This window comes from Pantherophis guttatus, chromosome 1 (genome assembly GCF_059756535.1).
Source record: "Pantherophis guttatus breed Tessera chromosome 1, ASM5975653v1, whole genome shotgun sequence".
NCBI lineage: Eukaryota > Metazoa > Chordata > Lepidosauria > Squamata > Colubridae > Pantherophis > Pantherophis guttatus.
In genome coordinates, this window is record NC_142063.1 from 92,370,834 (window position 1) to 92,397,707 (window position 26,874).

At 37.9% G+C, this 26,874-nt stretch overlaps 1 protein-coding gene across 4 annotated transcripts; it reads left to right on the forward strand.

Moving 5' to 3' along the window:
* The first annotated feature begins 3,191 nt into the window (after window positions 1-3,191).
* ARL14EP (ARF like GTPase 14 effector protein) lies at window positions 3,192-15,814 on the forward strand. 4 transcript variants are annotated; one of them, XM_034417205.3, is made up of 5 exons: window positions 3,328-3,484; window positions 7,082-7,782; window positions 8,554-9,054; window positions 11,590-11,714; window positions 14,574-15,814. In XM_034417205.3, the coding sequence occupies exons 3-5, from the start codon at window positions 8,632-8,634 to the stop codon at window positions 14,800-14,802; spliced, it is 777 nt and encodes a 258-aa protein (XP_034273096.1). In that variant the 5' UTR covers window positions 3,328-3,484; window positions 7,082-7,782; window positions 8,554-8,631; the 3' UTR covers window positions 14,803-15,814. The 4 variants fall into 4 exon arrangements, with proteins under 4 accessions (XP_034273095.1, XP_034273096.1, XP_087734220.1 ...); XM_087878094.1 differs by having other exon boundaries at window positions 3,355-3,484; window positions 7,689-7,782; XM_034417204.2 differs by lacking the exon at window positions 7,082-7,782 and having other exon boundaries at window positions 3,192-3,484.
* The last annotated feature ends 11,060 nt before the right edge of the window (window positions 15,815-26,874 follow it).

Below are 26,874 nucleotides of genomic sequence, written 5' to 3' on the forward strand. Positions count from 1 at the left end.
AAATTCTGGACTGAAACCAATTAGATACAATTCAATAGGAAGAGCACAAACTTCTGTGATATATATATATCACAGAAGTTGTATATCTATATACAATCAAGAGCAGACAAATGTGAGTGTATAAAAACATTTAATTGTAATCAGTAGATGTAAAAGGGATACACGTAGTTTATGAACTAGAATCAGTAATATCATGTGGCTGATAAAAAATGAATTATTTGACTTATCAATAATTATACATTATTTCATATTTATGTGTAGCCATTTTTATATGTACACCCAAGATGCTTAACAAGGAACCTAGACCACACTTGCTTTGCTAAAATGTACTAAATGGACAGAGACAAGTGGGTCCTCAGATATTTAGGCCCTATGCCACACAGGGCTTTAGGGGTGACTAGCTGGATACCTGTGCTTTGCTACTTATGACCATTTTTCACACATACGACCATTGTAGCATTCCCATGGTCTTGACAGACTCTCATTGTCATCATCACCAACAAAGTATATCTGGAGAAATGAAGGCTGCTGCTGAGGCCCCACCATGATACTCCCTATCCTGTGGTAGAACTGCCCCTGCACTTTCAATGTTGGCATAAAATTTCCCTCCTTCACCTCTATGGCTCCAAAAGAAGTCATTTTGAAGCATATGTTGTACTTCCGGGCAGCAGAAAGACAGCCTTTTCCCTTTAACTGGTGTTACAGTAGAAGGAACAGTTTCATCTAAACTGAGGAGGTCAGTGTAAGAAGTAAGTTGGGGCTGTGACACTATCAGGAGAAATTTGGTTCAAAATCCGTTGGCTCAGTGGTGGTCGGTAATTGAAACTCATAAGGAAATATCTCTCCCGCTGCCTTGAGTTCAGAAGCAGTTCCACAGGTGGAAGGCGTAGACATTTTGGTGAGGTAGCGACATTTAGTACTGTAAGGAGCCCCAGACAGCTCCTGAGTGGAGTGGAACATCTGCCAGTTTGAACTGAGGAAATAGAGTGTGAGGCAAGTGGCAGTTGGAACTTTTTCAGGTGGGGAGGGGGAGTAGAAGGTCTAACTCCTTAGCATCAGAGCGTGTTAATATACTGTATATGAATATACTGTATATGAATATACTGTATATGAAATACTAATGATCTGATAGTCATTGAGAAAAATCCTTTCTTAGCAAGCACCTAGAAGCCAAGAGGAACATACATGCCAAAGTTCAAGTTTGTAGGCTTTGCCATTCTAGAGATTTTGTGATGTGGATTTTGCTTTTATATATACTGTATAGATGACTAGCACCTTGAATTCTACTCAGAAACTGATTGGCAACCAACACTGCTCATCTAGCAGTGGTGATGTACAGGCATTCTGGAAGATGTCTGTTATTACTATTGCATTTTAAACCATCTGTAGTTTCTGGGTGGTCTTCAAGGAACCCAATATTTTGCTTTGGACTGCTACGTGAGATTTATATGCCATTAAAAACAATCAAAACTGAAGTTTCCAAGCTGGAAACTTCAAAGCATCAGGCCCCCCCAAAACAAGAAAGACACATGGTGATGTTTCCAAGCAGGTTTCTTTATTGTTCCTCACCTATAGACAAAATCTTGCCAAACTGAAGCATTCTATCATCTACATCAAGCATATATTCTGAGAACTATTATGAAGGGCCTGTCTTTACCATCTTTCTCTTACAAAAACTATCTGATCTGAACTCCTTTGGAATTTATCCTTCCCTCCTGGGAATCCAGCCCTGTATGTTCCATCACAGAGTGCCAGCTCATATGTGATGCAGGAAAATTCTGGATTATAATAGTCCTCAATTTACAACCACAATTGAATGGCTTAGTCTACAGCTTCCTATTTTATACTGTGACTTTACAATTCATTTTAATATGCCATAGAATTATCATTAACCTGTGTTTAGTTATACATACATTATACTTTATTAAAACTATTATTGCTATTTAAAATTAAGCAACATCTACTTATTTAGAATTATCTAGAATTTTGGTACAGCTATATAAAACAGAATATATGCATCCAATAGAAAGTTCCTTTGCCAATTCATTTATTGAGTTGAGTTGTCCAGTGAATCAAAGGCAAGAGAAGAGACTGAACAGCCACTTGTCTGAAATAGTATAGGCTCTCCTGCTTGAAGAGGTCCCTTTCCAACTCTATTCTATTCTAAGGCAGCTATGGGAGCAATGTTTATTTTACACAGGCTTCACAAAGTCAGAATATTTATATAATTAGAATCCTGTTACGGCAAACAAGTCCTTCTTTAGTCCAGATGCTATGTGGCTCTACTTTATTGTAAATGAATGATACATGCTCTTCAGATGCTGTGCAAAGAAAGGTTTTTTTGTTGTTGTTTTTTTTAAATCAGCTGCAGATTGATGCAATTTGTGAATTCCTCTCGTCTAGAAATAACTCATTTTTTTGGTAATTTGTAGGAGCTCTTCTTCAGGCACTTGTGCCATAGAGTGAAAGGAGGAGCAGGGCTTCCCACTTGTTTATTCTACACGAGCTTCCCTCCATGTCCACAAAGTATGGGGAAGGGCATTATCGAAATTTTGAAATCATCGAAAGCAAAAGTGACAAATGTGATTTTATTTCAGGAGGGGAATTACCCGAAATAAAGGTGACACACAAGGGTGCAAATAAAGCACATACAGAAATAAATACAAGTTTGATTCCCCCATACCTTTTACCTTAAACAATCTACCGTGGACCTTACACGTTTTTTAAGAGGTCCCTAAGGGGGCATGCATAAGCGCACCAGCGTGCCTACCGTCCCTGCCCTACTGTTCCCATTTATATGTACTCATTTTATGTGTTTATGGCTATGTTTTGCTTATTTGTATCCATTTATTTGTGCCAATTTTCATGTGTCCATGTCTATGTCTATACAGATACTTGTTTCCTTGTACTTGTTGACAAATATATGAATGAATGAATGAATGGATGGATGGATGGATGGATGATCAATCAATCAATCCTTTTTAGGGGGCGTGAAGGTTCTCTATCAGTGCGAAACTGATATAGCCAGATTTAACCCTGCCCTCAGTCCTCGATGATCGAAAAGATGCAACCCTCCGCATCGGTTTCTCTTCGTACAACAGTCACTGGCTACTCTGTTGAACTTCTGCCTGCAACAAAACTTTGGGGGGGGGGGGTCTGTTTCAACAACCCGGAACAGAAAGTAGGACGATCTTGGGGGGGGGAGGGGGAATCGTGCGAGGGAATCAGCTGCAGGAGAGGCCGGTTCCAAGGCCGGCTTTGCCCTTCCTGCCTTGGGTCTCTTACGAAGCCATCGGACCCGGAAGTGCGGCGAGTGAGCCAATAGATAAACCGCTTCTGCTTCTGCGCCTCGCAGCCGTCCTCGCCCTACGACGAGGAAGCGGTCGGCTTCATGGCAGCCGTGGGCGAGGCGGGCGACGCGGGATCGGTGGCTGCAGCAGCGAGGGCAGCGGCGGGGCTCGGACGGAGAAAAGCCCACGGCAAGGTGAGGAGCAGCGGGGGAGGCTGTGTGAGCGGAGTTGCCCTCCGCGGAACGCAGTTTTAGGCTGCCCACCTCCACTCCCCCCAACCCCAATTCATTGCCACTCGCACTCCCATGATCCCTGTCTCCCTGGATTATGGGAGTCGAAGTCCACGTCCGGAAGGCCGATGTGGATGGAAGAAAGGCTGGCACAAAGAGATGTCGAAGTCTTGCTTTTATGACTCTTGAAAGGAGGCCGTTTTCCCCGTTCGGCTCTCCCCTTGCGGATTCATGACCTTTTTTTTTTAATTCGTTTGCTTTTTTGAGAAAAGATGGGGGTCGTTAAATGAAGATGATGATGTAGGGGAAGCATTGAAAACTCTGGTCTTAAAAATCCTTAAATATCCATCTTCCCTTTGAAGGGAAGGAGAGAAAGCGTTTCTCATATTTAAAGGTCCCTAGTTGGAAAGGTTTTGCATCTTAAATTTACTTCTTTCAAAGAGTAGTCCTCGGCTTGCAGCAGCCTCTTCAGTGACCGTTCAAAGTTACAACGGCACTGAAAAATGTGACTTGTGACCGTTTTTCACAAAACGGCAGCATCCCCATGATTGTGTGATCAACATTCAGATGCTTGGCAACTGGTTCGTATTTATGATCATTGCTGTGTCCCAAGGTCATGCAATCACCTTTTGCGACCTACTCACAAGCAAAATCATTTGGGAAGGGAGATTCACTTAACAACTGTGGCAAGAAAGGTTGTAAAATGGGGCAAAACTCACTTAACAAAGGTCTTGCTTAAACAACTGAAATTTTCGGGTCAATTGTGGTTGTAAGTCGAGGACTACCTGTATAGAAATTTTCTCTCTTCTGATCTTGACACACCCACACTCATGAGGTAGGCTTGGAAACAAAAATGGATAGACACCATTGGAAGAGCTTATATGGGTTTTTAAAAACTTGGCTAAGTCAGTCACTTATGGAAATGTTTTTTGACATATAGAAGAATTTTATCAATCATAGCTAAAGTCACTGTAGCCTGATCTGAGGCTACAATTGAGGGGAGAAGAGCTGTTTGTAGAGACTTCTAACTAGCATTACTAACCAGGTTGGATTGTTGCCAAAGTTAATACACTGACATTTCCTGTGTGTGTTGGAGAGAGTGAAATGTTTATATAAATATTTTCCTATAAACAAAAATAGTAAAAAATGGTGTGGGTTATATTTCAACTTACTATAAATGCCCCACGAGGTAAAGACCCATTTAATAATGTCAGATACTAAATCATACATTGGATAAGATCTTGCTCTATGTATGGGTTCAGATTTTTGTCTGATTCTGGATTTATGTAACAATAGTATATATTTGAAGTATGGCAATCCTGTGTCATAAAAAATTAAAGTTTAAAAAATAAAGATATTTTCATATTTCTTTAACTCTTAAAGTGGAAAAAAGGTGGTTGCATGTAAATCTAAATAACTAAGTAACTAAAATTGCTATCAATTTAATTAGCTGATTTAATTAGCTTCATCATTTGATTTTATGCAATGGAAACAATGTGCCACTTTATGCACTACATTGTTAGATACACTTTAAAATATGTTAAGAGTGAGGTTTGATTGGCTGCATCTCTTTATTCAGTGTATGGTTTATGTCAGTTGATAAATTAGGGGAGTCAAGTCTTTGGTTCTGAGGGCCTTCCCCCCCCCCCATGCATACTGTATTTTCTTTCTTAACAAGCGCTGATGCAGAATTGGGACCAGTTCTTTGATCATTCAAAAAAGCAATGACTGTCATTGCCATATTCGAGCAATAAACTACATAATCTGTTAATAAGTTTTACAAAATGTGATTTGTATACTTTCTGGCTTTCTACAAATTGTTACACAAGCTCAGCCATAGCCTGCTTTGCTTTGCTCTATATATTTTACATAGTGCATATGCTGCAACAGACTGTTTCCAGATTAAGTTCAAATTGATATGTAATACCTAGGATTACTATTAGGGATGCTGGGTTTGTTTTTCTTTTTTCCTCTCCTTGTGTAATTTCTGTGACAAAAACATTTGCTGGATTTGTCCATTGTTATTCGTCACTTTCTGTCCCATCCTTTAGCAGGATTTTTGGATCGCCGCCTTGAGTCTTCGGAGAAAGGCGCATACAAGTTGAACAAATAAATAAATAAATATTTCAGCTGAATTGCATAGTAAAGAATTTACTACCAGAAAAATATATTTAATTATATTTATGAGGATATGCAGAGTATCTCTTTTTATAGAAACAAGTACAACTACAACCATTCATTTAGTAACCATTTGAAGTTACAACGCTAAAAAAACGTAACTTATAACTGGTTCTCACACTTAGAAACTGTTGCATCAAATTTTAAATTATTTGCTACTTGGTCAGTTGACTAAGATTAATTTGAATTGCAGGATAGCAGATATCTGGAAATAGAACCTGTTGTTACGGCCCTTTCTCTAGCACTTCACCAAGTCAACATTTATAAAGATGCTCACATATATCAACATGATTGAATTATTTCTGTGACTGCTTTAGCGTCAGATAAATCAGAGAAATATAACTTGCATTCCTCCAGACACTGCTGGACACAGCTTTGAGTAGCTTCAGTTCCACTACAGATCTATAACTTTCATTATAGCAATGACAAAGGATGCTGGGAATTGTGGTTCAGGAATGGAATGTCTCACATTCCTCACTCTTGAGTTACATGGTGCTGAAATGCTAATTAAAATACCCCCAATGTGTTGACAAAGCTGAATACTTCCAGTATTGTGAGAACACAGTTTGTTAATTCAAGACAATCCAATTCACATACTGATATTAAGAATCTCAGACACTGAATAATCAGTCAACTACAGAGACCGTTAAAGATAATGTGCATGCTTTGATAATGGCAAATATGTTCCTTCTGTTTTGTTTTCTTTCCATGGATTGGCTCTTCTTTCTGTTACTTTTTAAATATAATTACCAGCAGTTGTTCCTGCCTTCTTTCTAACATTACCTGCCATGTTTTTAATGATCTTATCAAGGGGTATCAGCTATTTATCTTCAATGATTCACTCCTACATAAAATTAGTGCATCATCCTTGACATCTTCTGCTCTTTCTAAAATTTGCCCATTTTCATACATCACTTAAAATGTTTAATCGGAGCAAAGCAAAACTGAAAGCTTTAGATGTTGCAACACTCACTATTGGCATTATTTTATACCGACAACAATTAAAAACCTTATTCTTGTCATTTTAAGTTGAATTTGGGAGCTGATGTAATTTTATGTATTTCTTTTCTGTTACAAATGGGTTTAAATTATGAACAGGACCTTAGATCTCTTGGCTAAAGTAATTAAACAATACAAGAAATGTGAGGCAATCATGTTTGTTTACATAACAACAAACAAAAAATACAAACAAAAAGTTGAGCTGTAAAAATACACCTGTGTTTATAGAACACAGTCAAATATTTGATGTCAAGCTGAAATCTATGTCTTTTGGAGTCATAACTAACTTGGAGCAGAATAGAGGATGTAAAGTATAATTGTGTGAAAAAGGCAAAGAGTTAAAATATTCCAAGACACGGGTCCTCATATGAATTTTTGTTTCAGATTCTAAAATAAATAATTCAAGAAGACAAGTCAATTAGGCTAAATAGTGAGACTCATCATAGGATTCCAGTTGCTGCTTACAAGCCTCTACATGCAAATCTGGACTTTTGGGGATATCTTCATCTAGCCCATTGTCCTCCTATCTGAAATGATGATGTGGAAGATTATGGGGCATCCCGTGCAAACTCAGAACACTTTAGTTGGAAGGAAACTTGGATAAAGAAAATTGCATACGTAGAAGCACTTATGTGCATTATGTGGAATTTTTTGGATCCTGACCTCTGCAAGTGTTTGAAAAAAAATACTCATAATTTTGGTGATCCTTAAAAAAATAATAATCCTAATTGCTGTTCTGATAAAATGTCAATCTGGACTGGGCACGCATGTGACTCTTGATTCATCGAGGAAAAAAGCTGCAAGTTGCAAGTTTTTTTCCTTGTCTGATTTTGTTGTCGACTATTTAATTGCTTGCAGCTTAATAGCTTCTTCACATTGGCTTTGCTTCCGCCATCATTCTTGCAACCTCCTGCCTTGCACTCTTTAATTAAAGTACCATTAGGAAATATTAATTCAGATGTCTTAAGGCTTCTTTCCACTGTTAAGACAGATAACGGAAGTGGCATCATACATTTCTCAAGAAATAATCTGGTGCACGTTTTGCTAGCAGATTCTGCAGTCTGGACAAGATGTATATTTCCAAGGTACAAAAGCGTCATGTTGCAGCTGCTTCTATATTTGAATCTTAAATTATGTGCTTGGAAAATAATTAAGGAAACGGTGATCCTTAGCCTACTTTGTCTGAGTATTCTAGTTGAGTTATCTGTATAATTTTCAACTTAATCCAGTAATCTAATGAGTACGAAAGTCTTAAAACATCCCATCAGATCTGTTGCAGGATTCTTCTGCATAAGTAAAATGCTTGGATTGTTTGGAATTTATTAACGGCTTAACAAACTGGCCTTGTTTGTTTATTTTTGAGATTCTTAATGTCAAAAACCTAATATAAGTATCTATTATCATTTGGGCACCTTTTCCACAATGAGCATTCTGGAAAAAAATGATTTTGTTATTGTAAAGCAACCTTTCATTTTGGAATAAAAACCAATCTAGCTATTTTAGTTCCCAATTATGTTAGTCCTTCCAATTCTTAAAACTACTTGTACCAGTCTACAATATTCTTTTAATTTATGAAAACCTATACATGAAATGCCGGTTATACGGAATTGATAAAAGCTGGTATATAAATGTACTCCAGTTGCAACATGGTACTTTAGTGCCTAAATTTAATGAAAGGCAAATTGCTTGAAAACCAAGAAACTGGCATTGCCTGCAGAAATGCCTATTTTATGATTCCACTTCATCCTTAAAAAAAATCAGCATACAGGACACATTTCTGAGTTGATTTTGTTTTGGCTCTAGTTAAAAATAAACTTATGCATCACAAATCTTACTTCCTTCACTGCTTTCTCCAGGATAATCCTCGTAACAGCTGTTAAAGACGACAAATGATACAATTTAAATACTGAAATATATTTTACTGATCAAGTAAAATGGATCCATGTTCAATTGGAAATCAGCTGCAAGCAAGCAGCGATTGTCATAAAGCATACTTTACCTCTCAAACTGGCTTCAAGACTAAGCAAGATTTATCAGCAACTGATCTGTTACTTCTTCAGCTTAGAACTGGGATAACTCTTTCAGAGACTCATACAATCTGCTTCCATCATGCTAAAGTTTACCTTGATAGGTATGAAGACTTGCAAAAGTCATGTTGTGATCCTTTTAATATGCACAAAAAACTCTCCAGGAAAAACTTGCATGCAATTGACATAGATGATGCATCTTTTCTAAGTGCCAAGTTTGGACGTCAATTTATACCAGGCTGGAAGCTTTGCCCCAAATGTACACAGATAATAAATGGAAATGCAGAGGTTGACTCTGAAGACCGTCAACGAAGGAGACTTGATTCAGACGTATGTATATGGGACCATTTTTTCAACTATCTAAGTACTGGACTAAAGCTGTAACTTTTGCAGTTATGTGATAGAAAATCCCACCCACTGAAAAAAAAGTGGTACCTCTAAATATATGTGCCATAGGAGACAGGTTAAGAGTATGAAAAGAATAGCATCAATCCCCTTTCTTAAAATACTAAGAGTACACTCAGTTCTGTATAGTTCCTGAATGTATGACTCTCACTGGATAAGCACTGCATGAAGAAAATGCCATCACAGTTTAAACGTCAGAAATGGCATTTTCATGTAAAATTGCAACTTCTCAGTTGAATCTTTGTAGGAATTGTATGTAGGAATAAGCTCTAATCCTTTTAAGGGGAAAATAGGCCAAATCCTTTCATGGGAACAGGGAGAAAATAACTGTTCAGCTTTTGAAACTGCAATATGCATAAGATTTTCCCATAACTTTCAACTCAGTCAAACAAATTTCTGTTTTATTCAAACCAGGAAGCAATAGTTAAAGAACTGTTTTAATAAAGTGGCTTTTCATGAATATGTTAGCGATACTTTCCTGGTTTTTATGATGATATGAACTTAACTTTTTTATAGTACTTAAAGGCAAATTAGCCAGGATGAGACCATATAATTTGTGTAAGCAGTAAGGTCTTATCAACACACTGCATACCTTGAGATTTAAAAGAATTTAAGATACTAGAATGGGATGTAGTACTTCAGACTAATGGTAGACTACCCTTTTACAAATCCCCTGTGTAAAATACGCTGCAAATATGAAACAGGGTAGGGAGAAGCACAATGAAGAGAGATTCTAATATCTCCCTACTTTTTTAGTACTTTTCTTGCAAGGTATATTTCACTAAGGGGAACGTTTAAAAACTGAATTACCATCTGCAGTCTGAAGCTGCACACTCCTTAGAGCTCTTAACATGATTGATAGAGGAAGTTTCTCTTCCAAGCAATAAGGAGCACCATGATGGAAGACTTTCATCTTTAAAACTGAACTTGGTATCCAGCTTTGCACTGTCTATGTTTAATGAAGACATGCTACAGTTATTTCCTATTTTGGAAAAAAATATATATATATACACACACACACACACACATACATACATACATACATACATACATACATACATACATACATACTTGGTACACAGATGACTTACTCTCTGGGAAAAAATACTGTGGGGGTAAGACACCCCTCGGGCTGTGTGTCTGTGTGTGTGTGTTCCAGCATAACTCTGGAATACCTGGGCCGCTGAAATGAAAAGGAATGATATCTGTAGTGTCAAATCACAATACTTTTGACAATGTTAGTGTGCATTTTGAATTCAAGTTCTGTTAAGATACAGCCTGTTGTGCCTTAAAATGGCTTCTACTGTACAGCACAGTGGAGTTGCCATGGTAACGACTTCACAGTACTCCACAAGTGGGCCCCCTCTGGTAAGAGGGATAGGTTCTTAAAAAAAAACCTTAAAACAAAAACAAACAAACAAAAAACAAGGAGGCTCCCTCTGGTAAGGGAGATTGGTTCTTTTAAAAAAAAACCCACCCTAGGCCCTCAGTTTCAAGCAAAGAGGGCAAGTTGTCAGGGGAGGTGCCTGCTAATGCATATAATCACCTCAAAGGCTGATTCCTTCTAGAATTTTCCCAGGCAGTTGGCCAGGGCAATTAGGTCTCTAATTCTCACCACAGTAGTTGAGGCAGCTTTCTTCTACAACTGGTAACAGGGCTAGGCCCAAATGTCTTTTTCTTACATTTACTTTATTGTATTCCATAATAATAGATTTCATTGCTGTAACGATGCCTCCAAGGAAACGTCAGGCGATTGGCCAAGTGCAATCAAAGGCTAGAAAAATGAAACAACAGCGTAGACAAGAAACTCCCGAAGAGAGGAATATTAGACTTGCGTTGATACGCAAGAGAGCTGCCACATCTAGAGCTTCAGAGACAGTACAGCAGCGTGAGGCCCGACTACAGGTTATGAAAGAGAGAGCTGCTACATCTAGAGCTTCAGAGACAGTACAACAGCGTGAGGCCCGACTACAGGAAATGAGAGATAGAGCCAGACGATCACGGACTGCGCAACATTTTAGCTTAGCATTGGAAGGATTCCGTTATGATCCACATAAAGACTACTCGCAGCATGCAAGTGTTACCATCGGAAAAATGGAAATGGTACTTTGATTTGACACTATAGATATAATTAATTCCTTTTCCTGTTTAATACAGGATTGGGATAAATAAATATCCGGGCAAGGCCGGGTTATCAGCTAGTAGGAGTTCCATTAACTTGCATCTCTAAGGGTATATTCCTGTCCAATTTATTATCTTTGCTTTCTTTTGACTATTAATATTACTGTTATTCATTGAGATATCTCATAAGCAATTTAGAGCACAGTTGATACTATAAATAAAAAGAGAGAAGTGTATATTTGGCTTCAGTTTCAGTGTTTGTCCCTTAGCTGAAATATGATATCACTTAATTAGAAATGCTTTGAATTTTTTAAAATGAAATTGTCTGTATTTATTCAGGGACGTACAACTAAAGCCTTGAAGTTTGCTAATCCAGGACGGCATACTGGATTTCCTCCGGAAGCAGCAAACAAAAGAGAAAAAAGAAAGCTACAAACAAAAAACACATCCGTTAATTCAGACAGGTAGACTGTTTATGGATTGATTGCCTTTGCTTTTTCACTTTGAGGGAAAATTGTTCTGCTTACATATGGATTATAATTTAGAACTGTTTGGATGCATGGAATTTTTTTCTCCTATGTTTGTGCATAGGAATAAAATAAGTTGCATTGTCCAATCATTATAAAGCAGCTTGAAAAGTGGAAAATCAGTATCTAATACTGCAGTCGGGGTATCCATGATCTTTCCCAGATTAGGGACGATGTTCTTGGTGCAATTTATTTAATTATTTATTTTTGGTCCCAAGAGATAAACAATAAATTCTCCTTGGAAGTTTTTGTGTTTTAAGTGCAATACAGATTGCACTAGGAAGGTAGGACTTTTTTACTGAGAAAGCAGAAGAAAACTGATTAGAAGCACACATTATCCTCCTTTTTCCATCTGCTACTTGTCATAGCAGATAGGTATTTGTGCCCTTCTTCCAGCTAAAACCTTGGATTGTTCCAGTCGCCTTCATTACTATTATTTAGCCGTTGAGTTTTTATAAAACATTTTATATTTTATAGCAGCTTCAGGACAACAGCAATCAAAGTGCTCCAGAAGAAGTAATTGAAATTATGAGATGAATCTCCAGCTTATATTGATTCATGAATATAGTTTTTTATTCCATAGGTTTATACCTATGGAATAAAAAGTAGCGTTCAAGTAGAGTTCTATGCATAATTTGTGGCAGTGGATTTTTCTATATCTTAGATCAGTGATGGCTAACCTTTTTGCCATTGCGTGCCAGGAACAGGGGGCACGCGCACATGACCACACCCATAATTCTATGCGCCATGCACATGCGCCATCCCCCGCTCCCCCTCCTCCTAGCATGCGATGGCACGATAGGCACCTTTTTGCTGTCCCCAGCCTCCAGAGCCTTTCTAGGAGTCTGAGGAGGGTGAAAACAGCCTTCCCCACCCTCCAGAGGATGAAAATGGTCCGTTTGCCAACTTGCTGCCCTCAGCCTCTGGGGACAGCAAAAAATGGGACTTTTTTGTCCCACCGGAAGTTGGCAAACGGGCCGTTTCCAGCCTCCGGAGGGCCTCCAGGGGGACGGGGAAGGCCGTTTTCACCCACCCCAGACTCCTAGAAAGTCTCTGGAGGCTGGGGAGAGAGAAAAATAGGCCTTCCCAATCACCCCCAAAGTCCTCCGGAGGCAGGAAACAGCCTGTTTCCCTACTTCTGGTGGGCCCAGAAGGCCCACGCGTACAGGAGCTGAGCTCGCATGCCCACTGATATGGCTACACGTGCCACCTGTAGCATGTGTGCCATAGCTTCGCCATCATGGTCCTAGATTGATTTTCCATAAAATAATGCTAGCTGATCCTAGTTAGTTACCTCCCCCCCACCCAATATTTTTTTCTGGGGTCTTTGGGTTCTGCAAGACTGAATGTTCAAATTCACAGCTATCTCAGTAAAAAGCAGCAATTTAAGCATAACTAAATAAAACTTTTTAGCCCTAGAAATGCTTATATTTAAGATGATCTACCATGTTTCCCTGAAAATAAGACCCTGTCTTATATTTTTTTGAACCCTGAAATAAGCGCTTGGCCTGATTGCCATGCGCTCAAAAGCCCGATTGGGCTTATTATCCTGGGATGTCTTATTTTGGGGAAAACAGGGTAATTAAAGTGATCCAGGTTTGTTCTACAATATGTAGGCAAACTATGTTCAGATGTTATAAAGAGCTGATGCCAAATTTGAACGTTATGTCGTGTTATGTCCTATCATCCCTAACTAATATGGTCTGTAGCCAGTGGTGGGATTCAACTGGTTCACATCACTTCGGCTGAACCGGTTTTTAAATTGCTGCCTGGCACAAGAGTCAGAATTATAGCATGGAGAGACACCCAGGTTGTGTCTTGCTGCTTGAATATATAAATGGCCTCTGTACTGAATTAAAGGTTTATCCTGCAGAAGTGTCCTTGCAGCCTATATGGTTGTCGTTTAAAAATAATAATTATCTGAGCCTGATCTGAGCCTGGTGACACAGCAGACTAAAGCACTGTTATTAACATTAAGCTGTCTGCAATTACTGTAAGTTCAAATCTCACCAGGCTCAAGGTTGACTCAGCCTTCCATCCTTTCTAAGGTAGGTAAAATGAGGACCCAGATTATGGGGGCAATAAGCTGACTTTGTATAAATATACAAAAGTATGAAGGCTATTGCTTAGCGCATTGTAAGTTGCCCTGAGTCTCCGGAGAAGGGCGGCATATAAATCAAAATTTTAAAAAAATATTATTATCATATGGCCTCCCATCCCTTCCCTTTCCCCTGGTAACAGGGCATTTCAAAAGAATGTCAAGGTAGGTGCCAATTTTATTTCTGGAGGGATGGTGTTCCTTAGGAAGGGAGCTACCATGGAGAAAGCCTTTCTTCTTTCTTCCCATTAGATGAATGTCCTTAGTAGCCGAGACTGGTAATATCCCTGTCTCCCCACTCAGGTGGGTAAGGTACATGTAATTGGGAAAAGATGGTTCTTCAAACAACCTGGCCCCGGGCCATGTAGAGCTTAAAGGTGACACAACCAGCACCTTGAATTGGACCCAGAAACAAATCAGGAGCCAGTGCAGCTGTCTCAAGAGAGGGACCAATTTAGACTTGCATAAAACTATTCAAGCCAGTGTATTTTGAACTAATTGAAGCTTCCATAAACTTTTCAAGGACACCCCCACGTAGAGCACATTGCAATGGTCATATTAGTTTATATCTGCTGCTCCTTAGTACAACAAACTGGAATTTGTTTGGAATTTTAAACTGAGTTGTCTATTATTTAAAACAGAGTGTCTAGTATTACAAATCGTTGTTAATGATTGGTTGCTTGTATTTTTCCCTCCAGGCAATTAATAGCAGCAAAGAGCAAGGTATATGACGGCCAAGGCTTTTTGCTTTACAGCGGGATAGACCTGTGTGACTGCCTTGATGAAGACTGCCTTGGGTGTTTCTATGCCTGCTCCAAGTGCGGCTCCCGCAAGTGTGGACCTGAATGCCGTTGTGATCGCAAGTGGCTATATGAGCAAATTGAGATAGAAGGGGGGGAAATTATTCGTAATAAGCATGTGATATAGCCTGTGCTCTGCATCTCATTACTGAGCCACAGGAAGGTTGTTCATAAAATTTAATCGGTTCATATTTCCAGTTAAGATTCAGTGTTGTGCAAACAAGCAATGGGTAAAGGGAAGTTCTATATTTATGTCATCTGTTCAGAAGAAAAATTAGAAAGTTGTCTACTTGTGAATTTATTAACAGACAAGCTAATAAGAGTGGTATTGGCTGATACTCATTGTGTGCTTCATGCAGTACATTTTTTTCTCTAGATCATTATTGCTGCCCTTTATAGGAAATCTTTGAATATTTCCTTGTTCTGGACCATGGTTTCTCCTGCAGACACATTTAAGTACCAGCAGCATAAGCAGTATTAGTTGTGGGAAATGGGTGATTTGAGAAGGTTGTTGCATGATAAACAGAAAACACAGAGGTCAGGCTGAGATTTTCAAGAAGATGGCATACTTTTCTGAAGCAGTAATGTGAAAGTGATTGACCTTTTTTGCAAACAAGAGTTGCCGTGTGAAGAAGGAATTATATTATGCCTTCAACAGTATTTTGCTGCTGGTGGAAAGGAAGTCACCAAAGTTACAGCCTCAGGCAGTATTTCTGTTATGAATATCTTGCTTGGAGACTTTATAACTGAATCCATAGATTGATGGAGAATGTGCGGCTGGAAAGTGACACCCTGTCACCTTACCTTTAATAAATACACAAAATGTATTTGATGGAATTATACAAGCATAAGTATGATGAGACATTTATGGTTTTTGTACAGTAATAGTTAATAGGCAATGCTTGTAATCTACTCAGATAATTAGCCCATGTGCCCCAGGTAAAATGCATGTATACTTAGTCTGATGCATATAGTGCGTGTTATAGAAATGTGAGGTTCAGGATTTATCAGAAAAGATATTGTTTGTACTAGAGATATTTTTAAAGGCATGTCAAATATCTTTATATCTTGTTTTTAAAAGCTGAAATTTTTGTGTTATTAATATGCAGATATTAATAAAGAATTGATTTTCATCAAAAGATCTGTTTTATTATTTATTCTGTTACTATATGTGATTAAATGTGGCCTAATTCAGAAAGAGAAGAGGATATAAATAATTAAGGAACTGTATTATGGTACCATTATATAAAATTTTGTTGAATTACTAGAATTTCTAATACAATTTCTGCATACAGTCATGGCCAAAAATACTAAAATTTAAAATAAGGATTCCATCAAGTATTATGCAGAAAATGGGATTTCCCCTTGTTCTCTTCCTAATTCTCCAAGTGTGTTTAAATGAATTTCTCAACCCTTTGTTGCAGATATTATATGAGAGAGAGAGAGAGAGAGACAAAGAGAAAGGAAGGAAGGAAGGAGAGAGAGAAAGAAAAAAGGAAGGAAAGAAAGAAAGAAAGAAAGAAAGAAAGAAAGAAAGAAAGAAAGAAAGAAAGAAAGAAAGAAAGAAAGAAAGAAAGATTCCCTCCAAGATTAATTAAATCAAATTAGATATATAAAATGTTGAACTCTTGTATACCACACTGGAGTTTCCTCACAAGCTTATTCTATTAAAACTCAAATGTACGGTGTTCTACATGTAAGCTTCCTGTATAGTATATGTTGTTGAGTCCAGTGGTAGACCTAAACTAGTATCAGTAGGTGGCTAAACTTTATTGCTTGGATATTTTATGGTTGGAAACAGGGTGGATTTGATTTAAATCACTATTTAAATCATGATTTAAATCACTAGTTAAAAAATTAAAATTAGTTAAAAAATCAACTCAATTTAAATCATAATTTTTAAACAGCAACTGTCATCTCTGTCCTGCAGCAGCTCTTCCTCTGACCTGCTGTTGACTCACCAACAGTCCCAATATTGCAGAATATACAGCCTCATGCTACATAACTAAGCTCCATGTCATGCTGAATAAATAAATAAATTATTAATGTATCTTAAATAGAAGACTATCTTTAAATAGATTTTTACTCCAAAAGCATTTCATTAAAATAAATTTAATAAAAATAAAAAAAAATCCAATTTAAATTAAAAAATCAATTTTTTAAAAAAATTAAAAATTGATTTTTATCCACCCTGGTTGGAAATAGAAAAAAATCTTTGTATTATTGTTATGTATGGATGTTATAATTGATCTGATGTCTCTGATGTTTGGATTTTATTCTTTTAGATTCATATCATTGTGGGCTGGTTGTATTGGGAAGAAACAGGATAAAAAAATAAAAATAAAATTAACTGGGATCCAGGCACTGGACTCAGTGTTAACTATTAAATGGTATCTCTTATATATTACTATTCCTTTACTACTGAAATGGCTGCTATTTGGTTTTTCTGAATTCAGTGCAGCCCATAAAGAAGTCTTAAGAGTCCACCATCCAGCTTGCAATTCGCATGAACCTGAATCAGACAACCTCTTGTTCAGTAATAAGGATATCCCAGAAGCCAGAATTAGTGAAGCTCTTTTTTGTAGCGAAAACTAATCCACATTGATGAGGAAAAGTAATAGAGGCCGTTTTCTTCTGAAATTATCGTCTTTAAACAAATAGAAATCATGCTAGTGAGTCTAGATTGATGTAGGATTTTTGGGGGGAAACCTTGTCAGTTCATCTTGAACAATAGATTTGTATCTATGTTATACTTATTTTTATTTCTGCTTCCGAAGCCCATCTGATCGGGGCGGCAGAGTGGATTGCTGCTCCTCAGCTGTTTTCCTTGCTCTCAGCAATGCGTAAGTTCAATTTTCTGCAAAGTGTGCACACACATGCAGCGAACCGGGTGTTAAACCAGTAGGATCCCACCACTGATCTACTCAGCAAAGATCAGATGAATTATGGTCTGTCAATATGTGTTTTGCTTGTATGTACACTAAGAGCTTATGCACCAGAGACAAATTCCTTGTGTGTCCTATCACACTTGGCCAATAAAGAATTCTGTTCTGTTATATTCTTACATTAAACCTTGATAAAATTTTAGGAGATTTCAGAGAGTCTGGAACATAGATATTCTCTAAAATCTCCCATTTGTAGGTGATTTAAATTCCATTCGCAATAGAACTCTCTGTCATGCTGGACTCCCTAGATATATTATTAAAATCATGCATACTACACATAGAAAACTTTTTTATGTTTTTTCTGAATTAATGCACTACTTATTCAAGTAACAACAGGAAGGTATTTCAATCTGCCATACAAAATATTTATATTCAAACACCAAGTTTGAATCTATATCCTTTGTTCTATTAAAATGTCCGCTCTATACACAGTGACAATTAAAAGTTGTAACCCCAGGTTTGTTTGTTTGTTTTATCCCTTTGAGACAATTGACTACTGAAGATTCCCTAGGGTAGTCCTGCCAGTTTTGTTGTGAAGGTTTTTCAGAAGTACCACATTTTTCGGAGTATAAGATGCACCTACCTTTTTTGGTGAGGAAAAGAAGAAAAAGAAATTCCCTCTGCCTCTGCACAATTATGCCTCGTTACAGCAAACAGCCTGCTTTACTTTTATTTTTGTTTTCAGCATAGCTTGATTAGCACAAGGAAAAAAAAATCTGCTCCAGCAATTTATCTTTTTGCAGCAAGCAGCAGAGCCCTGTGCAAAACAGCTGAGAGCAAATCAGCTGAGAGTCGGGAGGCCAATCCAATCAACTTGTGCTAATTAGGCTGTGCTGAAGCTGAACGGAGCTGTTTTTTCTTGCTGTTTGCTTGCAAGGAGGTAACTGCTGCGAGGCAGAGGCCAAAGGGTGGGGGCCACAGGGTGAGCAGGGCTACATCCGGTGTATAAGGCACACCTAAATTTTCATCTCCTTTTAGGGTGGGAAAGGTGCATCTTATACTCCGAAAAATACAGTAGTTTGCCATTGCCTCCTTTCTAGGGCTGTGAGAAAGTGACTGGCCCAAGGTCTCACAGCTACCTAAGACAGGACTAAAATTCAGGCTTTCATTTTCTAGTCTGATGCCTTAACCACTACACCAAATTGGCTTTCAATCCTATTTATTATAAAGTTTAATTTCCTTCATGATGATAAGATCACTGCTTTCCTTTTAAAAAGCCAATTTTTAAATGTATCAAGAGTAGTGGCAAAATTTTTGTCTATAGCTATTGTCTAATAGCCTACAGGAATTGGCTAATATTTTCCTCATAATGCACATACACACACAAATGAATTTTAAACTATGCTTCGGTGTTTGTTAGTTTAGTCTTTGAAAATAAATTAATAAATAACAAACCTGATACAGTTATTTTTCAAACTACATCATCTATTTTATTCTAATGAATCCAAATTCAGCTCTAAAATTTCTTGCTGGGTTGATCCAGTGAATAAAATACATGTCGGCTGCATCTTTATTACCAAGGTATTAAGCCAAGTTGAATATTTAGTAATTTACACCTGTGTAAATTCTATAGCATGGCTTTGGAAGTTACTTGATACTACCCAAAATTCAAAGTTTCACTAGAGAAAAAAAAAATTAAAAAGAGCACAGCTAATTAAAGTTGCATAAACTTGAGCTCCAGGTATCAAAATGATTAATAGCATAAATATTCATATTAATGAACTAAAATGTAAAATAATTTTTATATGCTAATTAACTGAGTTCTTATTTCTACCCTATTCCCACAGTTTAGATACCTAATGAAGGAAAAGATTCAGATTATGTTTAAATATAAAATGAGCTTTATATTCGATGATCCCTTTGCTATTGACAAATATAGCTACATATTGGTAAATTTCCCCCTCACGTTTTATAGTTGTGACATTTTTAAAATAAAGAACTTTATTTTTCTTTTCAATATCACAATGACCCCTCTTTTTTTTTTCTTCTTTTCGCTTCAGTCCCAATCAAATCCTCAAGTGCTGTGTGGTTGGTCTTCTCGGCCTCTTTGGCTTTGCAGACTCATGAAATATAATTACTGCTAACGCTGCACAAAAGCTAGACCTGCTGACCGAGTCAGCTTTTATCTCTGCTTTTCAAATCTATCTTCAAGCCTGACCTTCAGCCTCTCTTAGGCAGAAGTGTGGAACTAGAAGAACAAAGACCCCTTATTTTAGTGAAGTTCATGGCTTTTTATCATGTGGATATATTTTTACATGGTAGCAGGCTGGAGGTCATCAATCTCATTTTCCATATGTCCTTTGCACAATTTGAATCCAGTTTCCTGAGGTGAAAGGTTAAATAGCTTTCGGGAAGGAGAAGTCTGGAAAGGGGAATAATCTAGTGGTAAGAATAGTCTAGGTTGTAAGTGATAAGGGACTTATTTGCTCATGTGATTGTTGCGGGGGAGTTTTTTTTTTTGAAGGTAGGGCTCCCAGTTCTGAACTGGCTAAGAAATTCAGGCAACTATTGGATAGATTGTGACAAAGAGACACAAAGAAAACTGCAGAGTTTTCCTTATCTCTTTGGTATCATCTAGTGGTCATCCTGATATTCCAAATATTCCCCTTTCCAGACTTCTCCTTCCCGAAAGCTATTTAACCAGCCACAGAGTTGGCATTGAAAAATAAGGCAGCCCAAGGTAAAGGAGAAAAAGCAAAAATTCAAAGAACTTGTTTCCGTGGGATCAAAACAGTGAATTTTCTAAATGATTCATTTTTATTAGACAGTTTTAAACCTTTTGTCTACACTAATTGATCATGTTGGGAAGTGTATCAATTAAAGTTATTCAAAAAGATGTACTATCATTTCTACACCTGCACATAATTAGTACAAAGATTAAAAGCTACTGTAAATAATACATCTTGTATTAGCAATAAAGGATGCAGTCGTTTGCACAATTGTATGGCTGTTAAATTTCCTTTAATTCCTATCCTTGTAAAGTCATATGTCCAAGGTTACTAGCCTGGAAAGCATCAACAAGGGAAAAATCTTTCTGAATTGGCCCATTTGATTGCAGTTTATTTTTGACAGCACATTTTTAATCTCAGCTGATCAATATTGTTCACTGAGTTATGTCATCTGCATTTTAAAAAACCACCATTATAACTACATTTGCATCCTATTGAGGAGCTTTGTCTGTAATGAAAATAAACCACTTATGGACTCTTGAGTTCCAAAATCAGGAATGATATCTGGAAGAACTAAAAGGGGATGTTGCAGAGACCAAGACTAGAGCTTCTAATCTGAGTTTCAAGAATCTAAACCACCACTAGATGCCAGCCAAGAGATGCAAAAATTGGTCATCCAGATGTTTTGCAATCCAGATACAGTAGTCCCAAGCAAGAGTTGAGGCTCTCAAATTCAAAGGACTCTGTGGAGATATGGTTTCAGCATATCTTTTTAGAGATGGAGTAGCATCTTGTGATTTTTGTGTTATTATCTTATAGTGTTAGTGTTTGTGTTTGTTCCCATAAGTAGTAAAGTCTCTGACAATGGTTTGGGATCAAGGGCTCTTTACATTATAAAGGAGGCCATAACAAGTAGAGTCTCTACTGCCATAATCAACTTCATTAGATCTTTAGCAGTAATAACAGGGGTGAAATCCAGCAGGTTCTGACAGGTTCTGGAGAAGCGGTAGCAGAAATTTTGAGTAGTTCGGAGAACCGGCAAATACCTCTGGCTGGCCCCAGAGTGGGATGGGAATGGAGATTTTGCAATATTCTCCTCCCAGGAGTGGGGAGAGAATGGGGATTTTGCAGTGTCCTTTCCCTGCCATGCCCACAAAGCCACACCATGCCCATCAAGCCATGCCCACAGAACCAGCAGTAAAAAAAAAAGTGGATTTCACCACTGAGTAATAACCACAATAGAAGAGAATATTTGTATATCAGGGTTCAACTGTGGGGCCCTTGGTACTTTCTGAGCTTAGTTTCATTCTCCAGCTAAGTAACAGCAAGAGGGCATCATGTAATAATCCCAATAGAAGGATCTAAGAAGAGAACAGAGAGAATATTTTAAAAGGAGATAATCTGGAAAAGCATGAGAGCGTAGAAAAAAAGAATAGGAATTGGCAATATTCTACATGAATATGGGAAGAAGGCCAGAGGGCCATGTATTACGTACCTGGCTCAGTCCTGTTCATGAGAATTGGCTCGTATATATTTTTTCTTCTTTCAGTCTGCACACCCAACTGAACCCAACCACTCCTAGCCTTCTTCTACAGCCCTTTTTACAGGAGAGTGTCTTTTGATGGGAGGGGCTTGGAGCAACATGCTTTTATTAGTTTACAAAAGAGCTTCCAGTCCTTTTCTAGTTAAATATTAATTGCGGGATGTGAGGAGGGAATAAGAGCTGTAGCTGGTCTTCTGTGGTGGAGGGTGGTGGAAGAAAGAGGACGGGAGCAGATTGACTTTGTTTAATGAAGCATGGTGCGTGCATTTCTGTGAACTATTATAATTCCATTGCAAATAACAGGTAGGGAGGAGATGATCAGAAATTGGAACCAGTTGTTAAGACCAGTTGTCGCCTAAAGTGAGAACTGGAAAAAAAGAAGACAGGGAGGAAGATGGAAGGATACCCAGGATTCATTCTAAATGCTAGCATAGTGGTGATATTAGCCAATCTGAATACTTTGTCAGTTTAATATGAACTGCATTTTTATCAATGGGTGAAAACTCTATAATGAAAAGAAAAATTTAGAATTACTTGGTCTACCCAGAAGGGGGCACCACTTTCCTACAAACCCAGTCTATAAGGGCTGAATAGTATGCAGTTTTAAAAGACCTCCTAAACTGTTCTTTAAAAAAAAGAGACAGAGTCACTGAACCTTCTTATGCCACAGACTTTCATACTGGGAGTTCACAGTTTCTGTTCAGTAATAAATCAAAAAACTTGATTAAATTCATATAGCCAAAGCTTTAAGGTCAGGAGCATTAAAAATAAATGTTAAGGGTAAAGTCAGTATTTTAATCTTAAAAGAAGTAAATCATTCCCAATTGCTTCACCCGTTTGCTTCATCTACTTTCTTTCATTATATATATATTTCCCTATATTTTTCTGGGAACATACTTTATTGAGTTGTTTACTAATACACAAATGAGGAAACCTGAGTAATTATAAGAGCTTATAATTCCAAAACACCCTGTTTTATTATTTCATCGTAATGGCTCTGAGCACATCTTCAAATTTTATCTGCAATTTTAGCTTTATTTACCTCTCTTATACATTCTTTTTCCATTTTAAGATTTAAGACTTTAGGGGAAAAAACACACAAGCTAAAAACAATAATAACTGCAGACTTTGGGTAGAAAATAGATAAGGGTTTTCCCAAGGCCATCGCAAACCAGTGTACAAATTGTGCACTATCTCACTATGTGAGATAAACCACATAGGGAGTTACAAGTTGCATGTTTTTTAAAAAGTCAAAAGTCTTGCTGTATATCACATCACAAGGGCACCTAGTATGCCCACAAGGACCCTGGTTTTTTTCCCCCTGGCCCCTCCCACCTCTCTCTCTATATGCAACATTTGTTGAATAATCAGCCTAATTAAAAACCTTGGCGAACTTGAAAACCCATCTGGGAAGTTTTGTTTTAACACAAGGAAATATTAGACAATATGCAAATGAGCTAAGCAAATGAGCTAATGTGCAAATGAGCTAAGCAAACTTTCATTGATGCTGTTATGTTCAGAGCCAGCCCTACCATCAGACAAAATGAGGCAACTCCCTCTTTTTCTGTAGAAAAAGGCCAATCGTCGGCAAAATATTAGAGGATGTAGTTGTGCATCTCCATGTAGCTACTCTCTATCCACATATAAGTTATCTGTCTGATCTCTGGAGAGAAAGCAACAGTCACCTCTCACTCAATTTACTTTGGGTGTGTGGACAAGGGAACCGACAGCCGCCCCTTTGTCCTTTGCTAATTTCTACAAAAATTATTTATAAAGTAATTTATTTTTATAATATGCCAGGGCAAATGGTTGTTGTTTTTCTCAGTTCCTTCCTGCAAAATTCTGGGCCTCGATCCAGAAAAAAGTAGTCATCCCTAACACCATTTGAAATGCACGAGATTAGCAGTGAATGAATGCATTTGCTGTAATTCACAACTTTTAATTGGTTTCATCACTTGGGAACAGTGCAATTTCTCTGCACTGCTAGCCAAGTGATTACAGTAGCAGGGCAGAACAAATAGGATGAAAGGTTAAAGGTCTTACACTTTGGGTCTACAGACCTGAGCTCTGCCTTATGACTTGTAGAGAATGGCCTTGAAGGATGGGATGGGAGGAAGAGCCATTACAAAGGCAATAGTCAAATAAGCAGAACCTGAGCTCAGATCAAGAAACTAATTTGAGAAAACAACTCAGACAAGATCCTTCCTAGTTCACTGTAGGATAAAACAAGAAGGGAAAAACACCAGGGGTAAAATACACTTACCTTTCCTATTGGCTCGGTAATCTGCACGTGCCGCGTGCATGCACGCGGTGCTCGCTCACTCGCACACCATTGTCTGTGCATGCGCAAAGCCTTCTGCACATCACAGAGGGTCAAAACTGGGACGTGATGACATCCCGGTTTGGGGAGAAGCCTTCTGCGCATGCACAGAGGGTCAAAACCAGGATGTGACGATGTCCTGGTTTGGGGGGGCGGAGCCTCCCACCACCGGCACTACCGGCTCGCTGAACCACCTGCCACTGGCGCTACCGATTTGCGCAAGCTGGATAGAGCCAGCTACATTTCCCCACTGGGAAACACATTTTGTTGCAAGTTTGTGTTATTATAGCTGTTGAAATTAAAGTAGTCCTGACCTATTTGGCATTAGTGTCTTAGTCTGGTCTGCCTTATAGGAAAGCTGTGTGATGGAATGTGGTAGGGGTTGATTTCCAGGAGGGAAGGGTGCCTTCCAGAGGAATAAGAGAGAATTTAGTCCAGATATTGTGTGAGAGACAGATGATGAAGACAGCCCCTTCCTAATAGTTCTCACAGTATAACATACCGTGTTTCCCCAAAAATAAGACCCTGTCCTATATTTTTTTGAGCCCTGAAATAAGTGCTTGGCCTTATTGCCATGCACTCAAAAGCCCAATTGGGCTTATTATCAGGGGATGTCTTATTTTGGGGAAAACAGGGTAGATGCATATTCAGTTTGATAAGATTCTGCCTATAGGTGTGGAAGTAATAAAGAACTCAGCGTGGGAAAACTCACTACATGTCATTCTTGGTTTTTGGGCCTGACATGTTGAGAAGAGAGTAACTTGGTAGTTCTCACTGCTGCCAGCTATCTGTCACAGAGTACCTTATCTTGCATCTTCCCACTAACCAGATATGAGAGACAGAGAGAACCACCCATAGTATTGTAGTAGGCCATTGAGGCATTAGAACTAAGAAGGTGAAGAAATATGAATTAAACCCAGGAGAGGCAAGCAAATAAAGGAAATGAGGGTTCAGAATGACCCCCCCCCCAATTTCCTGAAGTGGGAAGAAGGGAAAGAGAAGGAGAGGCAGGTTTGCAAGTTTCTGTTCTGATATATTATAGTCTATATCAATAAAATATAGTTCTAAATTTTTGGTGGAGTCAGCTTCCTGTTATGAACTCCATCTCAGAGCTGTCTTTCTTAATATAAAAAGGGGGAAATGAAACAAACTCTACAGGATCATTTCCCGGGTTTCTGGCATTGAGATGTGCGAGTGGAGAAATTTGTCTCTCTTTTTCTCTTCCTTATGGAGAAATAGAGGAATCTTACAAGAGATACATAGAATCAAACTTTACTAAAACGAAGGGAAAAGAAAACTGGTGGAAATCATTTTTAGCTTTTAAGGCTCAGATATAAAACATTTAATGGCAAAGGAGAAAAAATGGAGCTCTTCAAAACCTAGCCAAAATCTGAAGAGAATCTCCAATAGAAAAAAAAAATCAGAACAATGTGAAGTTCTAAGCAGATCAAAAGATGTCATTAATCTGTGTTAATATGGAAACAATTCTGATATACTGTTTTATATAAAACATACAAGAGAGATACTAATCACTTGAGACATTAAAGCATTTAGTAGCAGACCCAAAAAAGAAATTAAAACCAGCAGTTTTTAGCTAATCTGTTCCTATCCCCTTTTCATAATTCCTTCAACCCTTGGCACAAAGGGTGCCAATTTGCTAATTGGGAAATTTATCAACTTATGATTCAGCAATTTTTGCTTAATTTTAAAAAGAGAAACATTTCTTTCCTAACTAGCAGGAATGGAAGAATAGGGGAAATTTATTTTTAAAAATGTGATTTTGTTTGAGATTATATATATATGCATTGTCTGGGAAACAATGTTAGTAATGCTGAGTAGCCATCTATTCTTCTAGTTAACTTCTCCATTTCATGTTGTAGATACGAAACAAGCGTGAAAGATGATCCTGGTGTGTTAAGTGTAGCACACACACACACACATACATACATACAAAATATGACTGGTTCTTAGAAAAAGAAGCCGTCAATTGATCATCTGATACAGTAGATCTCTTGATACCTTGTTGCCTTTTGAGTCTTACATGCTTACTGAAATAGATCACTCAGTGAGTTCCTTTTCTTCTGAAGGTATGATTATTGATAAATTTAGTCAGCATAGTTGAATTTGTTTCCAAATTTATTAGAAAGAAAATATTTTTAAAATAAATATACATCCCCACGATCCATGACTGCACGACATTTAGATTCTTAGATAATAGTATGACATTATCTGTATTTAAAAAAGAAGATGTGCATTCTCAGCTTCAACCAATACACCTCTATTTCTATTTATTTATTTATTAAATTTATTTGCCTCCCATCCTGCTGGCATGTGACTCTAGGCAGCTTACAATTTGATAAAACCATAGTATAAAAGATTAAGACAGTAAAACAATAAATGCATTCAAAACAAGAGCTGAGATAGCGCAGGGTATACATAGAATGAAAGTGGGATCTTCTCTTTAATCCAGGTCTAGTGATTAAAACATCATCCTCAAAAGCCAGAGATGAGGAATTCAAACCTGCTTTAGCCCTGAAAGCCAGCTGAGTGTCTTCCAGACAGTGACTCTCTCTCAGCCTAACCCACCTCATAGGGTTGCAGTTATGAGGAAAAGAGGAAGAAAATATGTTGGATATGTTGGCTGCCCTGAGTTATTTGTAAAAATCATAAAGGTGGGTTATGAATAAATAAATAAATCACCTATATCCAAGATGACACCTCA

Excerpts from the sequence above, each read along its gene's own strand:
- ARL14EP (XM_034417204.2), top strand. The coding sequence starts at position 8,632 with ATGGATCCATGTTCAATTGGAAATCAGCTGCAAGCAAGCAGCGATTGT. Across the intron at positions 9,055-11,589 it reads GAAGGAGACTTGATTCAGAC|GGACGTACAACTAAAGCCTT; the intron begins GTATGTATATGG and ends GTATTTATTCAG. Across the intron at positions 11,715-14,573 it reads ACATCCGTTAATTCAGACAG|GCAATTAATAGCAGCAAAGA; the intron begins GTAGACTGTTTA and ends TTTTCCCTCCAG.